The sequence below is a fragment of the Geotrypetes seraphini genome, chromosome 12, assembly GCF_902459505.1.
Source record: "Geotrypetes seraphini chromosome 12, aGeoSer1.1, whole genome shotgun sequence".
NCBI lineage: Eukaryota > Metazoa > Chordata > Amphibia > Gymnophiona > Dermophiidae > Geotrypetes > Geotrypetes seraphini.
Window position 1 is genome coordinate 113043600 of NC_047095.1, and position 26490 is coordinate 113070089.

Genomic DNA, 26490 nt, shown 5'->3' on the forward strand with positions numbered 1-26490 from the left:
TCAGGTGAAAGGAGCCTCCAATTCCTCCAGAGCCAAAAGATATTGAAATGCTGGACACAGAACCAGGAGGAACAACCCTGGTAAACCCAGAATGTGAAGCTATGGATTGCAGTGCTTTACCAGAGGTGGGACTATTTGAGGAAATGGATATCAATTAGTCTGGAATTGCTTTTTGAGTTAAGTTTTGAATGTTTCCATTTCTGCTGGGCATAAGGATTTTCCTTGAGCCTGCTAGCTAAAGGAATGTATGCTAGCAAAATGTTTGCTTATATGAGAAGTTTTTTTTTTGTTTGCCAATATGGCTGCTGTGAAAAGAACTTCAGCAAGTTCTTTTCATAAGGTGTGAATATCCTGAAAGCTGGGACAGGATTTACCCAGTACCTTAGTGAAGGGTTTGCTGGTTACTTTGCTATTGGTAACAAGGAGCCCCTTTGACAAATCCGCCAGCCTGCTGCCACTACTTTTGAAAGGGCAGCGCTGCACATTGCAGTGTACCATAGTTTGTTTGCCAATTTACAAATAAGACTTTGAGAGAGTCAAGGACTGCCGGAGACTCTGTGATACCTGGGACATTGATGAAAGAACTTTGGGAAAGTTATCCAGACCAGGCTGGTTACCAACATATTATTTTTATTTTCATGATTATGACCAAGACCTTATGAGTACATTTTCTTTTTTATGCATTTTTGCTTGGACCTGTTCAGTTGAACAATAAATTTGATTCCTTTATTTCATTACTTACCTGTGTGAGGCCATTCTGTTTTATGCACATAGGATAAGCTTATTCACAACAGGGTCTTCCTCCCTCTTGGGGAAGCACGCTGGGGAGAATATTTTAAGCGTGGGCCGGTTACCGCAAGCCTCGAGGGCCGGCCACGCTACAAAGTACAACATTATGTGAGTCAAATCATAAGAGGGGGTTTTTCATTGGGTGTACATGAAAGGATTTTAAATTTTTTTAAATCAATGTAATGATGTTCCTATTTCTGTATCTTTATTACATAAATTGTGGTGGAGCTAGATTCCAAATAGAACATATGAGAATATTATACAAAAATGACATGATGAATTGGGAATTCAATTATCACTTCAAGATTTCAGTCATGCTATTCATCGTTTCCCTAAAATTATTACAGGATATATTTGGAGAGAATGTACATATAGACAGTGGCGTACCTAGGGTATGTGGCACCCGGGGCCCATCATTTTTTTACACACTCCCCATGTAAAAAAATATTTTTTGTAATAACCATGAAAAATAAATGGTCATAATAGAAACAGGCACTGAAAATTTTCTTTTATTGAACCTCATATATGTAACCATTAATCCAAACATAACATAAATTATGTCTGAATTTACATGACATCAGAAGTACATATGGAGTAGTTGCAGGTGATGCTTGGGACAGTTCTGATTGTGTTAGTTCGGTTTTATGTGTTTTTTGAATAGAAGGGTTTTTATGGTCGAGGTCAATAGGTTGTAGAGTTGGGGGTCGAGTGTTAGGAGGTTGTCGAACAGTTTTTTTCTTTTGACGATTTTGGTTGGAGGATGTGTGAATGGTGCGTGAGTTCTCCTATGTCTGGTTGAGGTGGACTGAATTATTTAGCTGAAAAAATTAGTAACCCCCCCATTCCACACACATTAATTCTCTTCCATTTTTGCTCCCATTCTAAAAAACACTGATAAGTTCCCAGAAAAAAATACATTAAAATAAGAAGTGAAAACAAAGGCCCCTACAGATGAGAACATAACATAAGAATAGCCTAACTGGGTCAGACCAATGGTCCATCATGCCCAGTAGCCCATTCTCATGGTAACCAATCCAGGTCACTAGTACCTGGTCAAAACCCAAAGAGTAGCAACATTCCATGCCACCGATCCAGGGCAAGCAGACACTTCCCCCATGTCTTAATAACAGACTATGGACTTTTCCTCCAGGAATTTGGCCATACATTTCTTAAAATCAGCAATGCTATCTGCTTTTATCATAATTTCTGGCCACTTCATTTTTAAGCTTAGATCTTTCCTTCCAAACAGAGACCTTGCTAGATGTCAAATACAGAAAGAACAAGGTTACTTCACAAGGACTTAGCTGTGTAGGAAATGTGAATCTCCTCATACACCCACCATATAGTGCAAAAATGTGCAAAGGTCTGTTTTTTTCTTTCGATCACTACATAGCCTAATACCACACAAGCAGCGCTGTTACAACCATATTCTGAAGGTCAATGCTAAGGTTAACAAAGTTTCCTTCCTTGGACTACAAGGAGATACTGACAAACCACTGGAAGAGATCCCAAAACAACTACCCAGGCACAACACCCAAAGACCCACTCAATGTGTGAACAAGTTGAGTGGAGTGGACTAACTGGGGGGTGGAAATGGGCCCGGAGTTTGCTCAGCAGAATTTCCCAGACCACCTCTTCCTCTCAACACATTGACACGCTGCCGCCGCCACCACCACCACCTTTTCATTGCAGTACTTTTACAACTTTCCAATACTTAATTTATTATTAAATATCAAAATAATTTAGTCAGTGAACCTAATACCCTTCACTCACACTCACTTCCCAACTTTCACACACATACTACAGTCATTGTGACTACTTTTATCCAAAACTGGATCTTGGTTAGTTCATCAGTTCATTAGTCCATGATCATCTAGTCCGAGAGGCTTCAAATTGAGAGTTGCACAACAGTCTAGCACATGAAAATCACCGGGTAGGCCAGCAATGCTTATAAACTTTATAAAACACATTATTATATTTTCTTAAAAGCACATATTTTAACTGAACTCTCTGACATCCTCAGCCTTGCCATTCACAAAAATAGAAGGAAGAAAAGTTCTCGTTTCCTGCTGTCTCATGTCCCCGGCCTATACAATATTTTTCTTCTGCAGACCCTTCAAAAGTCTGACCAAATCCTCGTTTCACTTTCATTATAAAGTACTGAGGATGCCATCTCTCTCCAATCCCAGGTCCTAAAGTCTAAGACAGTAGCGCAAACTAGTGCTGCCCGATTCAAGAAAAAAAATTTTTTTGATTCGATTCAGCCTATTGAATTGATTTTTCGATTCAACTTTCCTGCCCAATTGGGTGTTTGTTTTTTCAAACATCCTGGTGGGTTTATATTATAGCTTTTTCACCCCCCTTTGGCTTCTCCTAACCACACTGGCGCTGTGGTGTAAATAAAATAAAGAAACAAAAAGGACTTTTCCTCTCTGTTAAATCCTAGCTTACGTTTGTGGTCTAACACCAGCTCTGGCAGGATACACATTTCAAATCTGACATATTGTAATCACAAAACAGAAAATAAAATTAGTTTTTCTACCTTTTGTTGTCTGGTTATTTTTCAAATCTTGTTGGTCCAAGGCTCTGGTTGTCTTCTGATAACTTGCTTGCCAGGGTCTCCTTCTTCCTTCTTTCTGCATGCTAACCATCCATCTGCCATCTCTGTCCTCCCCGTTTCCCTTCCCTCTCCAGGAGGTCTGGCATCTATCCTTTTTTCGTCTCCCTCCACAGATCCATCTTTTCTTAACTACCCTTTCATCCAGCATCTCTCCCTCCTTCCCCACCATGCCAGGGTCCACCATCTCTCCCTTTTTTTTCCCAACTACCTTCCTATCCAGTATCTCTATCCCCCCCTCCACACCATCCCTTGTGCCCAACTACTCTCCCTTTCTGTTCCTTCCCTCTCTAAAAACCATGGTAAATCATCTCTCTCCCTCTTCTCTATTTTCAGACTCATTATTTCTTCCCACCCAAAGTCCGGCATATGCGCGTCTCTTTGAACCCCCCCATTCCCTCCGTGTATTTCTGTACCAGGGCCCCCCTCCCTGATGGCCTGTCCCCCCCCTTAAAGGTCTGCATCCCACCCCTGAAGGCCTGCACTCCTCCCCGGAAGGCCTGCACCCCCGAAGGCCTGCACCCCCCCAAAAGGCCTGCACCTCCCTTGAAGGCCTGCCTGCCTGCCTGTCTGATCCCCTTGAAGGCCTATACCCCCTTGAAGGCCTGTCCCCCCCTTGAAGGCCTGTCCCTCCCTTGAAGGCCTGCCTGTCCCCCCCTTGTAGGCCTGTCCCTCCCTTGAAAGCCTGCCTGCCTGTCCCCCCCTTGAAGGCCTATCCCTCCCTTGAAGGCCTGCCTGCCTGTCTCCCCTTTGAAGGCCTGCCTGTACCCCCCCTTGAAGGCCTGCCTGCCTATCTGTCACCCCCTCCCCCTTGAAGGCCTGCCTGCCTGCCCGCCCCACCCCGAAGGACAACTCGCCCCCCTGGCCTCCCTGCACCACCTATGAAGCAGCCCGCAGCGGGATCGCGATATCAGCAATCCCCGCACTGCTTCGGAGCTGCTTCCTCCGCCGCGGTCCTGCCCCTCCTCTGATGTCAGAGGAGGGGCGGGACCACGGCACAGGAAGCAGCACCGAAGCAGCTCAGGGATCGCTGACATCGCGATCCCGCTGCGGGCTGCTTCATAGGTGGTGCAGGGAGGCCAGGGGGGCGAGCGATCCTTTGGGGGTGGGGGGGGGATTGAACGGTAAGGCCGGGAGCACCCCCTCAGGGCTTGTACCTGGGCTGGACCACCCCCCGCCCCCCCTTAGTACGCTACTGCATATAGAGTTTTGGATAGTGCATATTTTTCACAAGTACAAGCATTTCATGCCGGATTAGTTAATTCTCCTATTTGTATCAAATGTGAGAAAGATTCTAATACTTTATCTCATGCATTTTGGAAATGTCATCTGGTTAAATCTTTCTGGTCTGCCATCCTATTATTTTTAGGGTCATTATAGAATTGTCAATTGGTTGAATCTCCAAAAGGGGTGTTATTCGGTAAAGCAATAGCTTGTGGGGTTTTTGGACAGGACAGATGCATTCTATTTCAAAAGGCATGTATGATTGGTCATAAGTGCATATTGCAATATTGGTTACAAGAAGATACTCCAAGTTATTGGCATTGGAGGAATCAATTCCATCGTTTAATTTTATTTGAGGTTTTGGAGGTTCGTAAATTTCCTAAAAGAACACGTTTATTTTTAAAAATATGGGACCCTTATATACAAAAATTATTCTCGAAAGCAAGAAGTATGATTCTTAATACTTTATATTAAATTTAAGTAAATGTTTTTAGTATTTTTATTTATTTGGTATTTCATGTCACCTTGCATTCTAGGGTCGGGAGGGAAATAGGAATGATGTTTTTAATATATGTTAAATTACTTGAAAAGTATTTCTGTTTAATTCATTTACTATAATATAATAATATTAAAAAATAATCTAAAGTATCCTATATAATAAAGAGCTAGCCACACATGCGCACTCCTATTTGCGTGTTCCGTGCCCTGTAGGTCTGTGGCCGCATGAGTGCGCATGCGCGACTCGCCAGACTTACTTCCCAGCATCCGCAATTTGTTTTTCTCCGTCCCCTTCAGTCCCTCTAAAGCTTCGGACTACGGACCTCCAAAGCCGCCAAGGCTCCTCTCTCATCTTCCGATGCAAGTGCAGCTCATGAGAGGAGCTGCAGCGGCGATATTTTCGCAGTGCGCATACACGCTTGGCTGTGGCCGGTTGACAGAGGCAGCAAACATTCGCGACTCCACCCTCCCGCCCTCACCCACCCACCACCAGAGAAACATCGCTATGGCTGCCCGCATTGGACCGCGAAGAGGTCATTGGGAGTGCTGGCGGCGGTCACGTGCACAGAATTGCCGCTCCAGACCTCCATCCAGGAAAAACGGCACTACCAGTAGAAGTTTATTTTTAAGATTAAAGGTGCTGCGGCGGCTCCTCTCATGAGCCGCTCCTGCGTTGGAGAAGGCTTCCAACGCAGGCAGCGATCCTGAGAGGAGCCGCGGCGGCACCTTTAAACTTAAAAATAAACTTCTACTGGTAGTGCCGTTTTTCTTCCTGTTCCCTCTCTTTCACTGAATGAAGCATTGCGGCAACGAACAGTTCTAATGAAGCAGCCAATCAGTGTGTCTAATCTGGAGGAGGGAGATCTCCTTGACCACAGTGATTGTGATGGTAGGCCAGACCGGAAGGGAAGGGAGGGGTTGGGGGAAATGCTGCTGCTGCACAGGGACCTGGAGGGGAAGGTAAATACCGCTGTTGCTGATGCTCAGAGAAGTGGATGGGGAGGGAAATACTGCTGCTATTGCTGCACAAAGAAGTGGGTTTGGGGGAGGGAAATGCTGCTGCACAGCGAAATGGAGGGGGAGGGAATGCTGCTGCAGCTGCTGCACAGGGAAGTGGGGTGGGGGAGGGAAATGCTGCTGCACAGGGAAATGGAGGGGGAGGGAATGATGCTGCAGCTGCTGCACAGGGAAGTGGGGTGGGGGAGGGAAATGCTGTTGCTGCTGCCCAGGGAAGTGGAGTGGGGGAGGGAAATGCTGCTGCACAGGGAAATGGAGGGGGAGGGAATGATGCTGCAGCTGCTGCACAGGGAAGTGGGGTGGGGGAGGGAAATGCTGTTGCTGCTGCCCAGGGAAGTGGAGTGGGGGAGGGAAATGCTGCTGCACAGGGAAATGGAGGGGGAGGGAATGATGCTGCAGCTGCTGCACAGGGAAGTGGGGTGAGGGAGGGAAATGCTGCTGCACAGGAAAGTGGGGTGGGGGAAATGCTGCTGCACAGGGAAATGGAGGGGGAGGGAATGTTACATAGGGAGCAGGGAGAGAGACAGATAGATGGAAAGAAAGACAGACAGACAGCGGGAGGGAGGGTGACAGAAATGAAGAAAGCCACAGGGGCAGGAAGAGGGACAGAAAGAGAGAGAGAAAGGGGGCCAGGGAGAGAAATACAGCAGGAGGTAGAGAGATAGAAAGAAAGAAAGAAATACATCTATTCTAGCACCCGTTAATGTAACGGGCTTAAAGACTAGTAAATGAAATAAATAGAATGAAGGGAGATAAGGGTAAGGGAAAAAGGGAAGGGGTTAAAGGGGGATATAGGAAAAAATAGATTAGGTATATAGAAATAAATTTTGGAGGAATGATAAAATATGTATGCAAATGTTTTATTATGAATTTAATTGTAATGAATATCTCTTTGTATCATTTTATTGTACATTTATTTGATTCCTTTCATAAAATGTTATAACAATAAAATAAAACAATTTGTTAGAAGAAATAGTATATAAATTAAGACATATATAAAAAGACAATTATAAAAATATTAAACACTCTTTAACATGTACAACATTCTAGAATAAGTGAAAAATTAATAAAAACTAGACTCATATAAAAAAGTGCATAAACCAGCCAGTATAAAAAAAATATATAAACGTGGAGGGGCATAATAAAAAAAAGCGTCTAAGTCCCCTTTTGGCCTAAGTCCCTAAACATTCAACCCAGAAGCAGTGAAAGTGTCCATAACCAAAACAAACGTCCATGTTTTGATTATGGCCTTCCTCTGCCTAAACGCCCAATCTCCACTGCTCTACTAAAAGTACCCCCACAGCACGTCTACACTTTTTATCCATAATGAAACAAAAACACGCCTAGGCCACAAACGTCCAACAAGAAGGGCTTTTAGGCGAAGGAGGAGCCAGTCCTTCGCCTAAAAGCTGGATTCTGTAACCGGTGTCTGTCAAAAACAACACCGGTTACAGAATCCCCCCCACAATGATCTAGGCAGGAGGGTGCCCAAGCCCTCCTGCCATGTCAAACCGCGACCCCCCCTCCCGACAACATCGGGGCAAGAGGGAGCTCAAGCCCTCTTGCCCCGCCGACTCCCCGACACGATCGGGGCAAGAGGGAGCCCAAGCCCTCTTGCCCTGCCGACTCCCCGACTCCCCGACACGATCGGGGCAAGAGGGAGCTCAAGCCCTCTTGCCCCCCCCCGACTCCCCGACATGATTGGAGCAAGAGGGAGCCCAAGCCCTCTTGCCCCGCCGACTCCCCGACTCCCCGACATGATCGGGGCAAGAGGGAGCTCAAGCCCTCTTGCCCCTGTCTCTCCAACACAATCGGGGCAAGAAGGAGCTCAAGCCCTCTTGCCCCCCGACTCCCCGACACGATCGGGGCAAGAGGGAGCTCAAGCCCTCTTGCCCCGCCGACTCCCCAACTCCCCAACAACATCGGGCCAGGAGGGAGCCAAAACCCTCCTGGCCACGGCGACCCCCTACCCCCACCCCGCACTACATTACGGGCAGGAGGGATCCCAGGCCCTCCTACCCTCGATGCAAACCCCCCTCTCCCCAATGACCGCCCCCCACAAGAACCTCCGACCGCCCCCCAGCTGACCCGTGACCCCCATGGCCGACCCCCACGACACCCCATCCCCCTTCCCCGTACCTTTGTTTAGTTGGCCAGACAGACGGGAGCCAAACCCGCCTGTCCGGCAGGCAGCCAACGATGGAATGAGGCCGGATTGGCCCATCCGTCCCAAAGCCCCGCCTACTGGTAGGGCCTAAGGCACCTGGGCCAATCAGAATAGGTATCCCACAGTGTCACCTCTCCCCCTTGCAATCTGTACAAAAGTCTGTTGCACAACTCATCTTCTACCAACCTCGCTACGTTCATGTCGCCCCTCACCTTAAGTTACTTCACTGGCTCCCTATCTGCCATCACATACAGTTCAAGATCTTATTGCTGACCTATAAGTGTGTTCATTCTGCTGCCCTGCAATATCTCTTCTCACTTTTCTCACCTTATACACCTCCCAGAGAACTCCATTCCTCAAATAAGTCACTCTTAGCTTTACCCTTCTGTTCCACTGCCAATTCTAGACTTCATTCCTTTCATCTAGCTGCCCCCTATGCCTGGAATAAATTACCTGAGTTTGTCCGTCAAGCCCCTTCCCTTCCCTTGTTTAAAAGCAGACTGAAAACCCACCTTTTTGATATAGCTTTAAATCCTTAACCTTACTCCTCTGCCCTCCAACCCAGCCTGCTGATTAATCGTTCCACTTAACTGTATCCATGATATCCTGTTTGTCTGTTTTGGCTGTTTAGATTGTAAGCTCTTTTTGAGCAGGGTCTGTTTCTTATTCTTTGTGACTCTGTGCAGTGCTGCGTGCATCTGATAGTGCTCTAGAAATAATAATAATTATTATTAGTAATAGTAGTAGAAAAATAATGTGCATTTTATACACTACAGTCCACTGTCATTTGAAGACAGTTTTTTTTCCTCAATCTTCAGTCATTTCCACAATCCAGATGCAGTCAGAGCTGTTCTCCTGGCTATAGTAAATTACCCAGAGAAGGAAAGCCAGTCTGCTGCTATGACTGTACTCCCTGTACAGGTAGAGAGATCTCCAATCAAACTGGTAAGTGATGTTTAACACTTGAGATGCTCATGGTGGCAGGTTATTCAGTACGATGTCTGTTCTGTGAATATGATAAAAGCCGTATTGAAAAAAGACCAAATAGACCATCCATCCCAGAATTCTGTCTCCAACAGTGGTTGGGCTTGGTTACTTAGAAGAATCCAGTAGATTATTCAGATCCAGAAGTATATAGTGGAGGTACCCAAGCTTAAGTGTACACTAGGGGCTCTACAGCTAATGGATTTTTGGGAGAATAATTTTAAAGGTATAGAGGGGCATAATTAAAAGGGACGTCTAAGTCCGTTTACGTCCATTTCGCAAGTCATCCAAAGTCAAAAAGTGCCTAAGTGACATTTTCGAAAGAGACGACTAACTTCTTTTGACTTTCGAAAATCGTCCAAATTATACGTCCTGCAGATCTGATCTGAAACGTCTATCTTTATAGTCCATTTTCGTACAAATGTCCGTCCAAGTCAAAAACATCTAGAACAAGCCCTGTTGGACGTGGGAAGGGTCTCCAAAGTGATTGTCAGAACACCCAGACAGGGCACCTAAATAATGGGGTACCTTACAGGGCACTGCTGTGAACTTCACAAACAGGGTGCCATGGCTTCTCCTCACTACAGCTTCCTTATAGGTGACAGTGAGTCCCCCAAACCACCTCCAGAATCCCCTAGACCCACTTATCTACCACCCCTATAGCCCTTATGGATGCAGGAGCCACTTACATGCCAGTACAAAAGGGGTTTGGGGTGCATAGGGGAGTGCACATGTTTCAGTAACAATGCAGTGATTACAGGAGCTTATGGGCATGGGTACATCTCTCTATGGGTCCCCAAGATGACTTAAGCTGCCTCTGGGCTGGAGGACTAGGCTTTCCTATGCTAGGCAGCCAGGTGATGATGGTCTGGAGGCTGAAATTTCAAGTTATGATTAAAATTTTTATTGGGGTGGGGGGTGTTAGTGATCACTGGGGTAGTGTGTGGGGGTCTGTGTTATGTGGTTTCAGTGATTATCTGGTGAGTTTAAGTGGGTTTTAGTGACTTAGACCATGTTTTAGATGGTCTAAGTCAAAACGTCCAAGTTTCCTCTAGTCTCTGTTGTTCAACTTTCGGTTATACATGCTGTACAACTAAGTCTAAGCTGGCCCACGTCCCGCCCAACTCCCTCCCTCGACACGCCTCCCGAAATGCCCCGTTTAGCTTTGAACATTGAGCAGCTCTATGAAGGCCTAAGTCGTTTAGAAATACGTCCAAAACCCAGTTTGATTATCGGCACTTGGACGTTTTAGAGAAATGTTCGTCCAAGTGCCGATTTAGGCCAGTTTTTGGACGTTTTTCTCTTTCGATTATAAGCCCCATAGTATATAGAAACATAGAGTATGATGGCAGAAAAGGGCCGTCGGCCCAACACGTCTGCCCACTCAAAAGAACCCTCCCCGTAAAAGAACAATCCCCCTAAGCAACACCCCGAAGTGAACCCACATGTTTATCCCATCATTTCTTGAAGTCGAGCACGTTGCTAGCTTCAACTACCTGACGTGGAAGGCCATTCCAATGATCAACCACCCTTTCAGTGAAGAAGTACTTCCTGATGTTACCTTGAAATCTCCCACCCTTGAGTTTGAGCGGATGCCCTCTTGATGCTTTGGGACCCTTAAGAAACTGGCTTTTTATTGTAGCTTAGTTTACCATGAGAGTCACTAATCTATGGAATCTTATTTATGTGATATTTGAATTAAAAAAACCTGTGATAAATTCCACATGCTGTCCTATTCATAGTGATCAGAAGCATCAAGTTGATAAGCTTCTTAAAGAGACTGGAGGGAAAGAAGATGTCATTGGAAGGGTAGGAGGGGATTGGGGGCTCTTATTTTTTTAAAAATGTAACCCCTGGCCTCCTGTGGTACCCTATAGATGGTTATGTGTACAGGAGGGAGGCCAGAAGGACACTATCAGAGAAAAAGAATGTAAAAAGAACAAATAGAAATTTCCCCTTTACCAGTATATTCAGGGACTGGGACACTGATCCCCAGAGCTATATCTATAAAGGTAGCCAGCTACTGACAGCAATTCTCTACAAGATTCCACCAAACTATTAACCAGAGAAACAAGCTGCTTCTCCCTACTCCAAACTGCGGGTCTGTCTCTTTCTACAGTGTTCTCAGGTTGAAAATAAAACTCTGCATCTTTAAAAATCTATTTTAGGAAGATTTGGTGAGATATAAGACCAAAGCATAGTATAATATAGCATCATAAGCTTCCTACACTTTTTAGCACAAAGAACATGCATAATTTAGTGAAACAGTAATGCTATTCTTTTAAAGTAACAAATATCAGCAATTAATCTGCAAAAACACATAACAAGCAATTCAATAACTTTGTACCACCATTTAGAAACCATACAATATTCTGAAACCTGTGGGCTTAAATGTAATCCCCGTCTATGGCCTATCTATGTTCCATCCCTTTTAAAACCCCTATGACATTTTTCAAGCTATATGTGAGGGTTTTTTTTAAATTAATATAATTTAATGGGCTTATAATCAATAAAATTATTACAAACTTTGCACATTTTGTATGATTTAAAAAAGGGAGGGAAATTTGGACATTCCATTTTTTGCAAGTATTTTACTTTCCCAATGCAAAGATGTCCTCAAGAACACCCCTAAAAGTGCATGGTTCATAAACCCTAAGTGCAATGTTATGCAATTCTCTGACTTACTTTGGCTAGTGACATGGCCCAACATTGAATTTATGAACATAAAGTCATCCAAGTTCAGCAAAATGCTAAGCACCACCAGCTGAATATCAACCTTCATATCTTTAAAATTTAGAGCAATATTTAGCCATTCTTGAAAACTGAGGCCATTTTTCAGATGCTAAGAAAATTCTATTTCTTCTCAGATATGGACGACTGTATAAGATGCCCAGAGGACCAGTGGCCCAATGAAAAAAGAGATGCCTGTGTCCCAAAAATAATAAGCTTCCTTTCCCATGAAGAACCTTGGGGAATCATTTTGACACTTATCAGCATTTTCTTTTTCTTCATCACTGCTGTCATTCTGGGAATCTTCATTTATTACCAGGCTACTCCTATTGTGAAATCCAACAACAAGAACCTAAGCTACATTATTCTAGTCTCCCTCATGCTCTGCTTCCTCTGCTCATTAATATTCATAGGCCATCCTGATAAAGTGACTTGTGTTCTCCGACAGGCTGCCTTTGGAATAACTTTCTCCATCTCTCTCTCCTCTGTCCTGGCAAAAACAATCACTGTGGTGATGGCTTTCCAGAGCACCAAACCTGGAAGGAAGCTCCGGAAATGGATGGGTTCCAGGGTCTCATACTCTATAGTCCTTTCCTGTTCCCTTCTTCAAGTCTTCCTTTGCCTCATCTGGTTGGGAGCTGCTCCTCCATTCCCACATCTTAACATGGAAGGAGAAGATGGAACAATTCAAATTGAATGCAATGAAGGGTCGGCAATTGCATTTTACTGTGTTTTGGGTTACCTGGGATTTCTGGCTGGTATCAGCTTGATTGTGGCTTTTCTAGCAAGAAATCTGCCTGGCAGTTTCAATGAGGCCAAACACATCACCTTCAGCATGCTGGTATTCTGCAGTGTCTGGGTGTCTTTCATCCCTACATACCTGAGCACCAGGGGCAAGTATATGGTAGCAGTGGAGATATTTGCTATCTTGGCCTCTGGTTCTGGAATACTGGGGTGTATCTTTATTCCCAAGTGCTACATTATTCTATTGAGGCCTGAAAGGAACAATAGGAAGTATATCGCAAAAAAATGAATTGACTTCAACTTCCCGAAATGTTAAAGGAAACCTAAGGGCTCCTTTTACTAAGCTTCGCTGGATGCTAACGTCTCCATTGAGCTGGTGTTAGTTTTTGGCACGTAGCGTGGCGTTAGCGTGAGTGGCAATATAGCGCATGCTAAAAATGCTAGTGCACCTTAGTTAAAGGAGCCCAAAAATAAATTCTTGCATTATGTCAGAAATTTATAAATTCTATAGTTTTATTTCAACTTGTACACAGTCCATCCAATATTCAAAGCCAGCTGTATGTTCATCATTCTCAAGGGCTGAAGAAGAGTAGGATGAGAATTTAAGTTGATTTTGGCAATATTCAGTCGCAATCCTAATAGATTATTTCTTGTAATTTAAAAGTATAGTGCCACCACTGTGACTGCAGAATATGAAACATATAGAGTATAGAGAATAAATTAAATACTGTCACCAGCATTTGGGATGAATATCTCCCTTCCTCTGGGGATCTGATATTTATTCTTTTAACTTTAAAGTTAGTGGGAAGTGCAATATGGTTCATATGTTTGTGGGTACCTTCTCCTGACTATATAAAATAGAATATCAGCACATAAACTTTGATTGAATATGATACTAGAATTTACTTTCTTTTGTAGAATAGGCACCACATACAATAGGCAGCTTTCAGATGCCTAAAATTAAGCACCATAGTAACAGATGTTTATCAGTACAGAACAGTAATGAAAACTGTCATGTTCATAAAAAAATACAGCATTGTTTGTTTCTGGGTAATATGTTCTTTCTTAATTGCCTATGACACAAAAGTATAGTTTAATGGTTATCATTTCCCTCAAACTTTGCTTTTGTGACCAGGACTTTGATATTCTTAAAATTTACCTTTCTTATAGAACATTCCAAATTGATTCCAAGCTGAGCAAACTTAGGGGCCCTTTTACTATGGAGTGGTAGGGTACTGATACATGGCAAACAATACCACAGACACATTGCACTTGCTTCTGATGGAAAAAAAATCTTGATTTCACCAAGTCCAAAGTCGAGCTTTTGAGGTCTAGGTTAAGCAGTGAAACTTGATGATTTGAAGTGTGCCATTCACAAATAAGGAATGTATCACCAAGTTTTTTTCACCTTCACCCTGCCAAAATGTGACCAGTCTGTTTAATGCAATTGGACTCACCTGTAACCCAAAAGAGTAGCATCTCTTCATTTACAGCTCATCCGAGAGTATCAAAGTCTTGCTGCTCCATAACAGAATCACGTACTCATTTCTTCCATTGGCTCACTCAGTGTACCTGAAAGAGGATTTCAAAAGCATCTGGACCTTACTAGGTGACTTGAAGTATGATGAGTATGGCTGGGAAGTCATCAGAGACTTCAAGAATAGGGGGAGATTTTTTTCCGGTTTTATGTGGCTTTGGGTAAATTTGGTTGAGCTTTAAGGGTTAGAAAGTGTGGTCGCAGCTTTGGGCATGATAGAAAATGGAGTATTGGCCCAGTTGGAACTGTGAGATTAGCCATTAATAAGTAAATAAATGTAACACTCGTAGGTGACACCTTTGCAAGGGTAAGCATAGCCTGTAACGTTGGGGGGATGTTATAAAGTTTAAAGACTAAATGGGAACTAATTTCAACACTGATGAGCTCCTGGGGGGGGGGTGTAATATATATTGGGCGTTTGTAGATTTTGGACATGGATTGTACTGTAAGTCAAGATAATATTATTATAAATAATAAAGCTGTAGCCAAATATTTATACCAATAAATTAAGTTGTGTAAGCATATGTAGAATCAGTTGGGCCTACCTTCAGCTCAAGAGCTTTGACCAGGGCTGGTGTATCTCTTCATAGTAAGGGCAGGATCTTGTCTTTTGGATGCCCTGACTGTAGGTGTTCTGCTATTGGTTGCAGATGAGAGTACTATTGTGCAACTTCAGGTGTAGGGATTTATTCCATGATGTCTGGTATCTGGTTGCACTCAATTAGAGCTGGAAAATCTTGCTTGATGATGCTATCCATTGAATCTATGGTATAATCGCCTGCTTTTCTCCCTGTCTTCCTTGTCCTCCTTGAATAGGTTCTAAGGTGGTAGGGGTAGTGCTTTCCCTGGATGTTAAAAATATCAAAGAACTGTGTCCTTAGCAGGGCCTGGATGCTTTATTCATTGATGACGACATACATTTCACTGCCTTTCATGGTTGCTCTTTAGGGTATACTTTGCCATGACTTCCAATGAGGCCTTCTCTAACATACCTCTGTGCAGTTCGCGGTGATGTTCTGTGATATTTTCTCTGTCCCCCTTCTCCATGCCTTGGCCTGATTCTGGGGCTGGGGACTTCAGAGAGGTTGGTCTGTAAGGCACTGATGCATTGGTCACTATCTTATACTGTGCACTTACATTCTTTAACCATGGTCACTCTTTCCAAAAATACTAGAACTAATGGCATGCGATGAAACTACTAATAGTAGATTTGAAACAAACCGGAGAAAATATTTTTTCACACAACATGTAAATAAACTCTGGAATTTGTTGCTGGTGAAATCAGTTAGCTTAGTGGGGTATAAAAAAGAGAATTCTATAGGCCATTATTGAGATGGGTTGGGGAAATCCATTGCTTATTCCTAGGATAAGCAGCATAAGATCTGTTTTACTACTTGGGGTCTAGCTAGATACTTGGGACCTGGGATGACCACTGTTGGGACAAGGATACTAGGCTTGATGGACCTTCAGTCTGTCCTGATATTAAAGTTCTTATGTTATTATTTATTATCTTGGTATACTGCTTATACCCAAACGCCAATATCACCCTGAACCACTTTAAAAAAGAGTGAAAACTGTGTATTAAATAATACTTTCAAATGGGAAAATATTGTTCTGTTTATATTTGGTCAGAGAGTTAGTTGGAGAGATAGGGAGCTAAAAAAAATAGAAAACTTCATGTCTAGTTGATTTGAAATGTGCCTGATATGGGTTGAGAAGTACAAACCGGTTAAAATCTAATGAATGGGTGGCACAAAGCTCTATTGACCCCCCCCCCCCCCCCCATACACAGATACACTCTCTGGTAGGCCACCTACCTAATTTACAACTGTTGGAATTGTGGGCAGGCTGTTGGCTCACTACTTCATATGATGTACAAAGGTACACATATAAAATAATATTGTAAAGAAATTTGGGATATTATTCTTAAGATATTTAATATACAATATGCTTCAGGAGTATTTCTAATGGAACATTATGAAAAACGTTTTGACATTCTTCTGTCCATAGCACTTAAGAGCATTTTTTCTCAATGGAAGTTAACCAACTTTCTTTCCTCCCACCTCTGGTGGCAATCAGTTCTATTACCTATAAATATGAGTCAGTCCTTTGCAAAAAAATTTGGAAATACAATTTCTTTTAATAAGCATTGGTCTCCCTTGCATTTGCTTCCCAGTAATGTTTAATGACGATGCCTCAATTTCAGGTGATTCATTGAAAATTGAATTTACATCTCAAATCCTGGGCTTTATCTTGGATTCTTCACTTTCTCTTTCTTCTCAAGTTAATAATGTAACAAAAAATGTTTTCTCAGCCTCAGGATGCTTAGACGGGTTCATCATTTATTTTTCCCAGCAATATTTTACTGTTTTGGTCCAGGCAGTTATTTTATCACAATTAGATTATGTTAATTTACTTTATGTTTGTTTGAAAAAATGTGACCTGAAAAAGTTACAGCTCATCCACTAGAGACGGTTCATAGTCTAAAACGCGCGAGAACAAAGGCACGCCGACAACCGAGCGCGGACAACTGAGCGCAGGACTTCATCGTGCCGAAGAAAAACCATATTTTAAAGGGCTCCGACGGGGGGTGTTGGTGGGGAACCCCCCACTTTACATAATAGTGATCGCACTGGCATTGTGGGGGGTTTAGGGGGGTTGTAATCCCCCACATTATACTGGAAACTTAACTTTTTCCCTGATTTTTAGGGAAAAAGTTAAGTTTTCAGTATAATGTGGAGGGGTTACACACCCCCCCACACTCCCAACACAGCGTGAGGCAGCACGATCCCTTTTAAGTAGAGTGGGGGCTCCCCCCACACTCCCTGTCAGAGCCTTTTAAAATACATTTTTTCTTCAGCGCGATGAAGCCCTGCGCTCAGTTGTCTGTGCTCAGTTGTCGGCACGCCTTTGTCTTCACGCGCTTTTGACCCATCACCGGCAAAACTGTTATTTGGTAAGCATAAAAATGATCATGTCATCCCTTTATTTAAATATATCACTCCCTTCTCAAAATATTGTCGCTGACTAATCACCCTTCTCAATAGTTGATGGACTATATATGAATGGATTAGACATCCTTACATTTAACGACTCAATTGAATATCTTGGTAACCATTCTGGGAAAAGGTGACTTCAAGAGCTTGCAGCTATTTTGACTTTAGAACTAGTCTTATCAATATAGCTTTAATGCAAGCTATCATTTTATTCCTTAAATTCCCCTTCTTATTTTTTCTTTTTTTGTTTCTTATTTTTTATTCTTTTATAAACAAATTTTTCTAATTAATGATTGATTTTAATAATATAAATTTTGTTTGTTTTCAACAAATTAAGTTTATTTATCTTTCAAAACAGTAACCTTGATAACCAATGCTTGAGGAACAACAAGCCTTCCATTTAAATATTGTACTTTGCTTTGTTTTCCTCGTCCGGCTATGTGTACAGCCAGTAATATAGACTTCTTGCTGTACTTAATGATGGTATTTGAGTGGACAGCAAGAAGTCTGTATTACTAGCTGTACACAAAGCCGGTCGAGGAAAACAAAGCTAAGTACAATATTTAAATGTAAGGCTTGTTGTATTCTTTCCTCACAGTTAAAATGTATCAGTAGCTTCTTTTACCCTCCTCTACAACAGGGTAAAAAGTACCATAGCATTGTATCAAAGAAAGTTCAGTAATGTTTGATGATAAATGTGTTTGGAGACTCAGGGATTCTTTTAAGGTACTTGATCCAGATGGATTGCTCCTCTGAAAACTTGCTTCTCTGAGCAGTTGGCATAAGAATTACCAAAGTGGGACAGACCAAAGGTCCATCAAGTCCAGTATCCTATTTCCAACAGTGGCCAACCCAGGTCCCAGGTATATAGCTAGATCCCAAGAAGCAAAACAGATTTTATGCTGCTTATCCTAAGAATAAGCAGTATATTTCCCCAATCCATCTCAATAATGGCCTATGGATTTCTCTTTTAGGAAATTATCCAAACCTTTTTTTAACATAAGAACATAAGCATTGCCTCCGCTGGGTCAGACCCGAGGTCCATCGCGCCCAGCAGTCCGCTCACGCGGCGGCCGAACAGGTCTAGGACCTGCACAGTACCCTTCTATCCCCTTTTCTAGTAGGAAAATGTACAATCCTTTCTTAAACCCCAATACCGTACTCTGCCCTATTACGTCCTCTGGAAGCACATTCCAGGTGTCTACCACACATTGAGTAAAGAAGAACTTCCTAGCATTTGTTTTGAATCTGTCCCCTTTCAACTTCTCTGAATGCCCTCTTGTTCTTTTATTTTTCGAAAGTTTGAAGAATCTGTCGCTCTCTACTCTCTCTATGCCCTTCAAGATCTTGTAAGTCTTTATCATATCCCCTCTAAGTCTCCTCTTCTCCAGGGAAAAGAGTCCCAGTTTCTCCAATCTTTCAGCGTATGAAAGATTTTCCATCCCTTTTATCAGACGTGTTGCCCTCCTCTGAACCCTCTCTAGAAACGCCATTTCTTTCTTAAGGTACGGTGACCAATATTGGACGCAGTACTCCAGATGCGGGCGCACCATCGCCCGATACAACGGCAGGATAACTTCTTTCGTTCTGGTAGTAATACCCTTCTTGATTATACCTAGCATTCTATTTGCTCTCTTAGCGGCCGCTGCGCACTGTGCCGTTGGCTTCATTGTCATGTCTACCATTACCCCCAAGTCCCTTTCTTGGGTACTCTCTTTCACTAACATCCCTCCCATCATATAGTTGTACCTCGGATTTCTGGTTCCCACAAGTAATACTTTACATTTCTCAACATTGAACTTCATCTGCCATCTCATCGCCCATTCTCCTAGTTTGTTCAAATCCCTTTGCAATTCTTCGCAGTCCTCTTTAGTCCGAGCTCGACTAAATAGTTTGGTGTCGTCTGCAAATTTTATTATCTCACACTTTGTCCCTGATTCTAGATCATTTATGAATATATTAAATAGCAACGGCCCGAGCACCGAGCCCTGCGGGACCCCACTCGTTACCCTCCTCCAGTCCAGGTAGTGGCCCTTCACTCCTTCCCTCTGTGTCCTACCCGCCAACCAGTTTCTGATCCATCTATGTACGTCTCCTTCCACCCCATGGTTCTTCAGTTTCCGAGTAGGCGTTCATGGGGCACCTTGTCAAAGGCTTTTTGGAAATCTAGATATATGATGTCTATGGGGGTCTCCTTTGTCCATCCGTTTGTTAATTCCTTCGAAGAAGTGCAATAAGTTCGTTAGGCACGATCTCCCCTTGCAGAAACCATGTTGGCTGGTTATCAGAAGTTTGTTTCTTTCAAAATGTTCATCGATGTTTTCTTTCATCAGTGCTTCCGCCATTTTCCCCGGAACAGAGGTCAGACTCACCGGTCTGTAGTTTCCAGGGTCACCTCTTGATCCCTTTTTAAAGATGGGTATAACGTTGGCTATCTTCCACTCCTCCGGGATCACGCCCGTTTTCAGGGATAGATTGTAAATTTGCTGCAGTAGTTCCACTATTTCCTCCTTTAGTTCCTTCAGAACCCTTGGATGGATTCCATCCGACCCGGGGATTTGTCAGTTTTTAATTTTTCAATCTGCCTGCGTACATCTTCAAGGCTCACTTCCATGGATGTTAATTTTTCTGCTAAGCTAACTGATTTTACCACATACTTATTCCATCAGCCCCAGTAGATGTTCCGGGAGCCTGTGTCAATGACAGTAGGCCCTGAGCATCCTGCTGGAAATGCAAAACTCTGCCTAGCTTGTTCTCTTAAGCTTCCTTAACTGGTCCCATGATCTTTATGGTGATATTGGTCATGCAGTGTCCATATAAGTAGAACCAGCATTTTAGCCTGGAGAAAACCACAGCTTGATGACTATAATGTTGGTTTCACTTACCTGGACATAGCATGACCTGAATGACCAGTATGATTATGGCCATGATGAAAAGGTAGTTGGAAAGGCTTTTCAAGAGCTAGAAGAACAGCAGTAGGATAGGCTTAGGGCAGCTCATAACTGCTTGCCACAATTGAGGAAGTCGCATCCCTAATCCTGGCATGGGCAGGGCAGGATTAATTCATCGAGGGCCCCTAGGCACACAAGTACACTGGACTAGCACTATAGCGCGTGCTAATCCGGTGCGTGCGTTAAAAATGCTAGCGCACCTATGTAAAAGGAGGCCATAGTCTAACGGCTCCTTTTACTAAGGTGCGCTAGCATTTTTAGCGCGTGCTAACCCCTCGCTACACCAAAAATACTAACGCAAGCTCTATGGAGGTGTTAGCATGTAGCACGCGGGGCAATTTAGCACACGCTAAAACCACTAGCGCACCTTAGTAAAAGGAGCCCTAAGTTATCCAAAATCATGTACTCAAGTATATCTCCCTATCTGTCCTGGTGGGCTCACAATCTGTCTAATGTACCTGGGGCAATCTTGTGTTAAGTGACTTACCAGGGTCACAAGGACCAGTGCTGGACTTGAACCTCAGGGTGCTGAAGCTTCAACCCTAGCCTCTAATCATATCATTTCAGTTCTCCACCTATTACTTCAACTTCATATAAAGACATCTGGATTTTCAGGTATTCATTCCATATAAAATGCTACTTATTTTTGTTTTCTCAATGCCTGCTAGAAAATCTTTTTCCATTTCAAAACTTTTAAATATATTGACTATACATCAATTTAAAATGTTCCATATTACAATGTGATGTTTTACATGTAGTGCAACAAAGACAGACAAGGGAGGTGTCTTTTCAACCAAAAATAAAGTCTGTTTCTAAAAAAGACTTTGGGATCCTTATACTAAGGTGCACTAGCCTTTTTAGTGCGTGCTAAATATTTAGCAAATTTTGATGTGAAAGAGCTACTTCCATAAACAACCAAAGGCTGATCTCATGAGTGAAACTTCTATATTCATCCAAGAGACCTGGCACAGCACCATGTTTTGATGAAGATTGTGCCAGATCTATATTTCCAGACCTATTGAACACCAAGGGAGCATAATCTTTACCAAAACACAGTGCTGTGTCAGGTCCCTTGAATGCACATAGAAGTGTCCCTTTTCAGTAGAACCTATGGTTGTTTATGGAAGTAGCTCTTTTGCATTATTTCCAGTGTTTGTGTTGGAGGTCACTTCTGATAATAGTGCAACCATGCAACATATTGTGGTCTGCTCATTTCTTGAGGATGACACTTGTATAGCCATACAGCAGGGGCATTTTAAGAAATTTAAGGATGTTTGGGAGCCATTAACAAAATATTGTAAAGAATGAATATTACTTTCTCCTTTTGAACATACAAGTTTAAGTTGGAGGGGGAAGGGGATACTTTTTCTTTTCTTAAGCCTGAGAATAATTGTTGGGGATGTGGGGGAAGGGATATGTGATATGAATTAGACTTTGATAGAGTATTAAGTGATGTTAAAGTGTAAAATGATTTTATCTTGTATTGCACTTATTGAAAGTTATTGCACTTAATGAAATGAATAAAGCATTGCACTTATTGAAATAAATAATTATTTATATATATATATATATTGTGACTGGCCAGTTCCTAAGTAGGTGGGAAACCAGGCTCGGACCACAGGCAGATTTATTGTAGCGCCTTTTATATGGTTGGGTGAATGAAAAACCCGGATAACGGATTTTCTAGGAACTGGATGCAGCTTTATTAATGTTTTCAAAAGCAAAACATGTTGGAACCTATAATTAGTTCTTCACATTTTCTCCCAAAGCATAACATGTGCTCCAGTCCTTGTGCCCCGCCTGGAGCTTCCAGGTCCAGTAAACAGAGCAAGTTAATACACCAACCCCAAAACACAAACAAAAAAAAAAGGTTTATAGTCCAAATTCCCCTATACAGTTTGTGTCCTTAGTAGCTGGCCGTAGCCAGGCACCACCTGGGCTAACTTCCAGGGGGTTCTTACAAGTTCTCCAGAGGTAAGGCAACGTAAAACCTCAGGCAATGACTTTTCTCAATTGGGCAGGCCAGTCCCAGCCTTGCTCCTAGCTCTGCTTGTGTCCAGGGTTACAATTAACCTGGACTGGACTTCTGGGAGGATTGGCAAGACCTCTCATACCTCACTCTCCCCCTATATCCATGTCTTCCCTGGGCTCACTCTCCCCAGGAAGGCTGTGCATCTCCCAGTCATGGGACTCATAGCAGAGGCTGCTTTTCCACCCGGTGACCTCCCGTGGCTCTTCCCAGCCCCCTCCTTGCCTGCGGGTAAGCTCCTTGCTAACCTGTCTTCTCCAAGGCCAGTCTTCTGTTTCACCCTCCCAGGGTTTGTCTGCCAGGGCACGATATCGTCCAGGGATTTCAATTTCTATCCGGCAGGTCTGCCTCCTCAATAGCGTACGGGGCTGGGGCACATGAGCTCCTGGGAAGCTGCACTCCCTGCTGGTGGCTGGCTGATTGTGATTAGCACCAGCTGAGCTCCCCTGCTGACTATCCCTGTTTCGTATTTGAGGCTGTGGGGCTGCACACCCTGAGGGTTAACTCCACCCCCTCCTTGGTGGGTTTTAGGTTTTGGAGCTTGAGGAAAGGAGTAATAGGGGGAAGAATTAGGTACTATGGCCCTCCCCCTCTGGCTCTTGGGCTGGGCTATGACCTACCTTTTCCCTTTCCTTCCTGGCTGTGCCGGCTGCCCGGACTCCTTGCCAGGTTTTCCAGTGACCTGGGCTGGGTGCATGCTGGGTTTTGTAGTTCTCTTGGCTGGGACAGGGAGTTCCCTGTTACAATATATATATCACTGAATGTCAAGGGCCTTAATAATATTATTAAAAGAAAGAAAATTCTGTCGTACTTAAGTTCCTCAAAACCAGATGTCATATTACTACAGGAAACCCATTTCAGTGCTACAGAGGCTAATAAAATATGGCTTCCCTGGGCCCATTTACCTTACTTTTCTCCTGCATTAGGGAAAAGAAATGGGGTCCTTACCCTAGTCAGAAATGGACCGGATATCACATTTCTTCTCATGATGCTAATGGAAGATGGGTCCAGGTTAACCTGTGTGTTGATAAATGTCCTGTATTTGTTACTAATCTTTATGCACAACAAACAAGCACAATATCAATGGTAATCTATTAGCAAAATAATATATTAGAGACCATTAGCAGTGGCGTACCTAGCATATGTGACACCCGGGACCCATCATTTTTTGACACTCCCCCGCTTCAAGATTACAATGTCAGCATCTATCAGACTTAGAGCCATCTAATTTTTTTAAATGAACAGGGGTCCAGAAAGCTCTATGCAACAAGAAAAACCAAGTTTGTCTCATATATTGTACATTGTACATCTCATCCTCTAAGACCCAATACGTGGCCATTGAGATGCTATAATTTTGTTCTTAATCTCAATGCTCAAAATGTCTCTAAGACCATTTCTTAGCCTTTTTTTTTTTCAATAATCCAGATATTAATTTGTACCACTGCGTGACCTGGTGTCCCAGAAAGTCTGCCTGAAAGCATAGGAATTCTAAACTATATTGATTATTAAGAATTTTCCATTCAGGGAACCCCGCCTGAATGACCTACTTCAGTTGCAACCATTTATAACTGTGATTTATTCAAGCCAAATTTTTGTTACAACTGTGAAAACTTAAGCAGTTTACCATTAGAAATTACATCATCATGAGTATGTATTCCTCTTATTATCCATTGCTTCCAGATAAGCTTAAATTCGCCAATTTAAATCTTGGAGTTAAGCCATATTGTTTGATTAGTCGATTTATGAATTGGATTAGAAGTTAATTTATCTATCAAATTTAAAGTTTTCCAGGTGTCAATTAATATTTTATTTTCTTTGTATAACCTAGGCATTTTAGTACTAATAATATGACACAGCCTTATAGGAGACATTAGTTGCCATTCCAATCTTAACCAATCTGGTAATTTTTCCATGAGTTCTGGGAGGACCCAATACATACCTTGGCACATAATAAAGGATTGATGATACCTATAGAAATTTGGAAAATTTACCCCTCCCTCCACAATTGATTTTTGTAAAGTCACTAAGGCAACTCTAGCTATTTTACCTTGCCAAATAAATTTTGTAAGAGTACTATTTATTTTTTTGTAAAAACACCCCTGAAAAAACACTAGTATCATTCCCATTTGATAACAAACCACAGAGAACTCCTGATTTTTCCTTAGACATCAGCTGAGGCCCAATCTGTGGAAAAAGGACTGATGCCTGTATTGCTTGGCTGAGAGACCTCCCCTGATACAGCGACTTAAAGCGAAACAGGGCCTGTCAGGAGTCTGATTTGATTTTCCTCCCATGCTGGGAAAATCTAACAGCGTGGAGAGAAGTGTATGGATCGTGTGGATTTGGACCCCACCTGGAGGACAGTAATTTACTGAGATAAGTGAGATTTTTGTACTTGGACTTTGGATTATTTATTATAAGCTTTTGAAATGGAGTTTTTATTGACCTAGGATGTTTTTTCCTATGCAGCTTTAAGTTGTATACGGCTGGCATAGAGATTCTCCAGGTGAATTTTTCCTGGAAGAAACTGAGGTCTTTTCTCCATTTATTGAAAAAATATATTTTTTTTCCCATTGATCTTATTTCGGTTTATTCCTCTCAGGTAGTGGGACTTTTTGGAATAATAATTGTGGTGATCTATTATATTCCACTTGCAATTGGCTGATTTTTTTAGCCAAAATTTTCCCATCTACATTTATTAAAGAAATAGGTCTGTAGTTTGAAACCAATGTGGGATCTTTATTTGGCTTTGGCAAAACTATAGTAACTGATTCTGCCATAGTTCCTTTTATACTTCCATTTATTAATTGTGTTTGAAATAAATTTAATAAATAAGGTAATATGGTAATTTGAAAAGATTTGTAGAATTCTACTGTGAAACCATCACCACCTGGAGCAGATCCAAATCTAAGGGACCCCAATGCTGTTTGTAATTCTTTTAATGATATAGGCTTCTCCAAGCTTTCTTTTATATGATCAGGAATTTTTGATCCTTTAATTAATTTAAAAAACTCTAATCCATCTTTTTCCTTGTCTGAATAAGGCTCAGAAGAATACAGAGATTTATAACATTTCAAAAACTGTTTTATAATTACATCTGTTTGAGAAGATGTATTCCCATTTTCATCTTTTACCATCCCTATTTTTGCTTTTTGGTTTTTTACTTTTAAATAATTTGCCAATAATCTTCCTGCCTTATTCAAATTTCCATAATACATTGTTTGTTGAGAGAATAAGTCTTTTCTATTATTTTAGAAGACATTTCATTATATTTTCCTTTAATTTTTAATAATTCTTGTAAAGTAGAATTATCCCAATTATTAGTTAAGTTTGACTCTAATCTCTTTATTTCTTGTTCCAAATTGGAAAATTGTTTTTTAAATTTGTTTTTTAGTAAATGTTGAAAAGAAAATAATTTGTCCTCTTATGGTAGCTTTGAATGCATTCCAAATTGTTTCAATAGATACATCTTCAGTATTGTTAAATTGAAAGTATTCATTAATTCTTGACTGAATTTTTTCAACAAAATTTGGATCTGCCAGCAATGTGTTATCAAATCTCCATATTGATTTATTATTCAGATGATCCATTAAATTTATTTTGATCCACATCCCTCCATGATCCGATAGAATGATTGGATCAATAGAAGCTTGCGTTACTAATTGAACTAAGGAGTCTGAAACAAATAAAATAATCTATTCTAGAAAAAGATTTATGGACTTGGAAATAAAAAGAAAATTCACGATCATTAAAATGAAATATTCGCCATATATCATGCAGATATATTTTGTATTAAATTATCTAACCCTAATGATTTCATACATGTACTAGGTTTTTTATCCAAAATCAGATCCATAACAGAATTAAAATCTCCAGCCACAACTACATTAGAAGTAGCCAGTGGTATTAATAATTGATGAAGATTTTTAAAGAATTCAATTTGATTTGAATTAGGTGCATAAACATTGAACAGTGCCAAGGTAGTATTTCCCATTATCATGTCCACATGTATCCACCTTCCTGAAGGGTCTGCATTTATCATTTTAAATAAGGCATTATACTTGTTATGAATTAGAATTGCTACGCCTGCTTTTTTCCCTATAGCTGGTGCAAAAAAACAATGCTTTATCCAATCACATTTTAATTTTTTAGATTTAATAGCAGGCAAGTGATAATAGCAGACAATTCTGTTGTTTTAGGAAAAGAA

At 41.9% G+C, this 26490-nt stretch overlaps 1 protein-coding gene across 1 annotated transcript in view; it reads left to right on the forward strand.

The window, feature by feature from the left end:
- The window catches only part of LOC117346308 (vomeronasal type-2 receptor 116-like), a 41771-nt gene extending 28712 nt beyond the window's left edge, over positions 1–13059 (forward strand). Inside the window, exons 5-6 of the mRNA XM_033915708.1 lie at positions 9131–9257; positions 12164–13059. Coding sequence (XP_033771599.1) covers positions 9131–9257; positions 12164–13059 — 1023 coding nt within the window. The remainder of the gene's footprint in view (positions 1–9130; positions 9258–12163) is intronic.
- The last annotated feature ends 13431 nt before the right edge of the window (positions 13060–26490 follow it).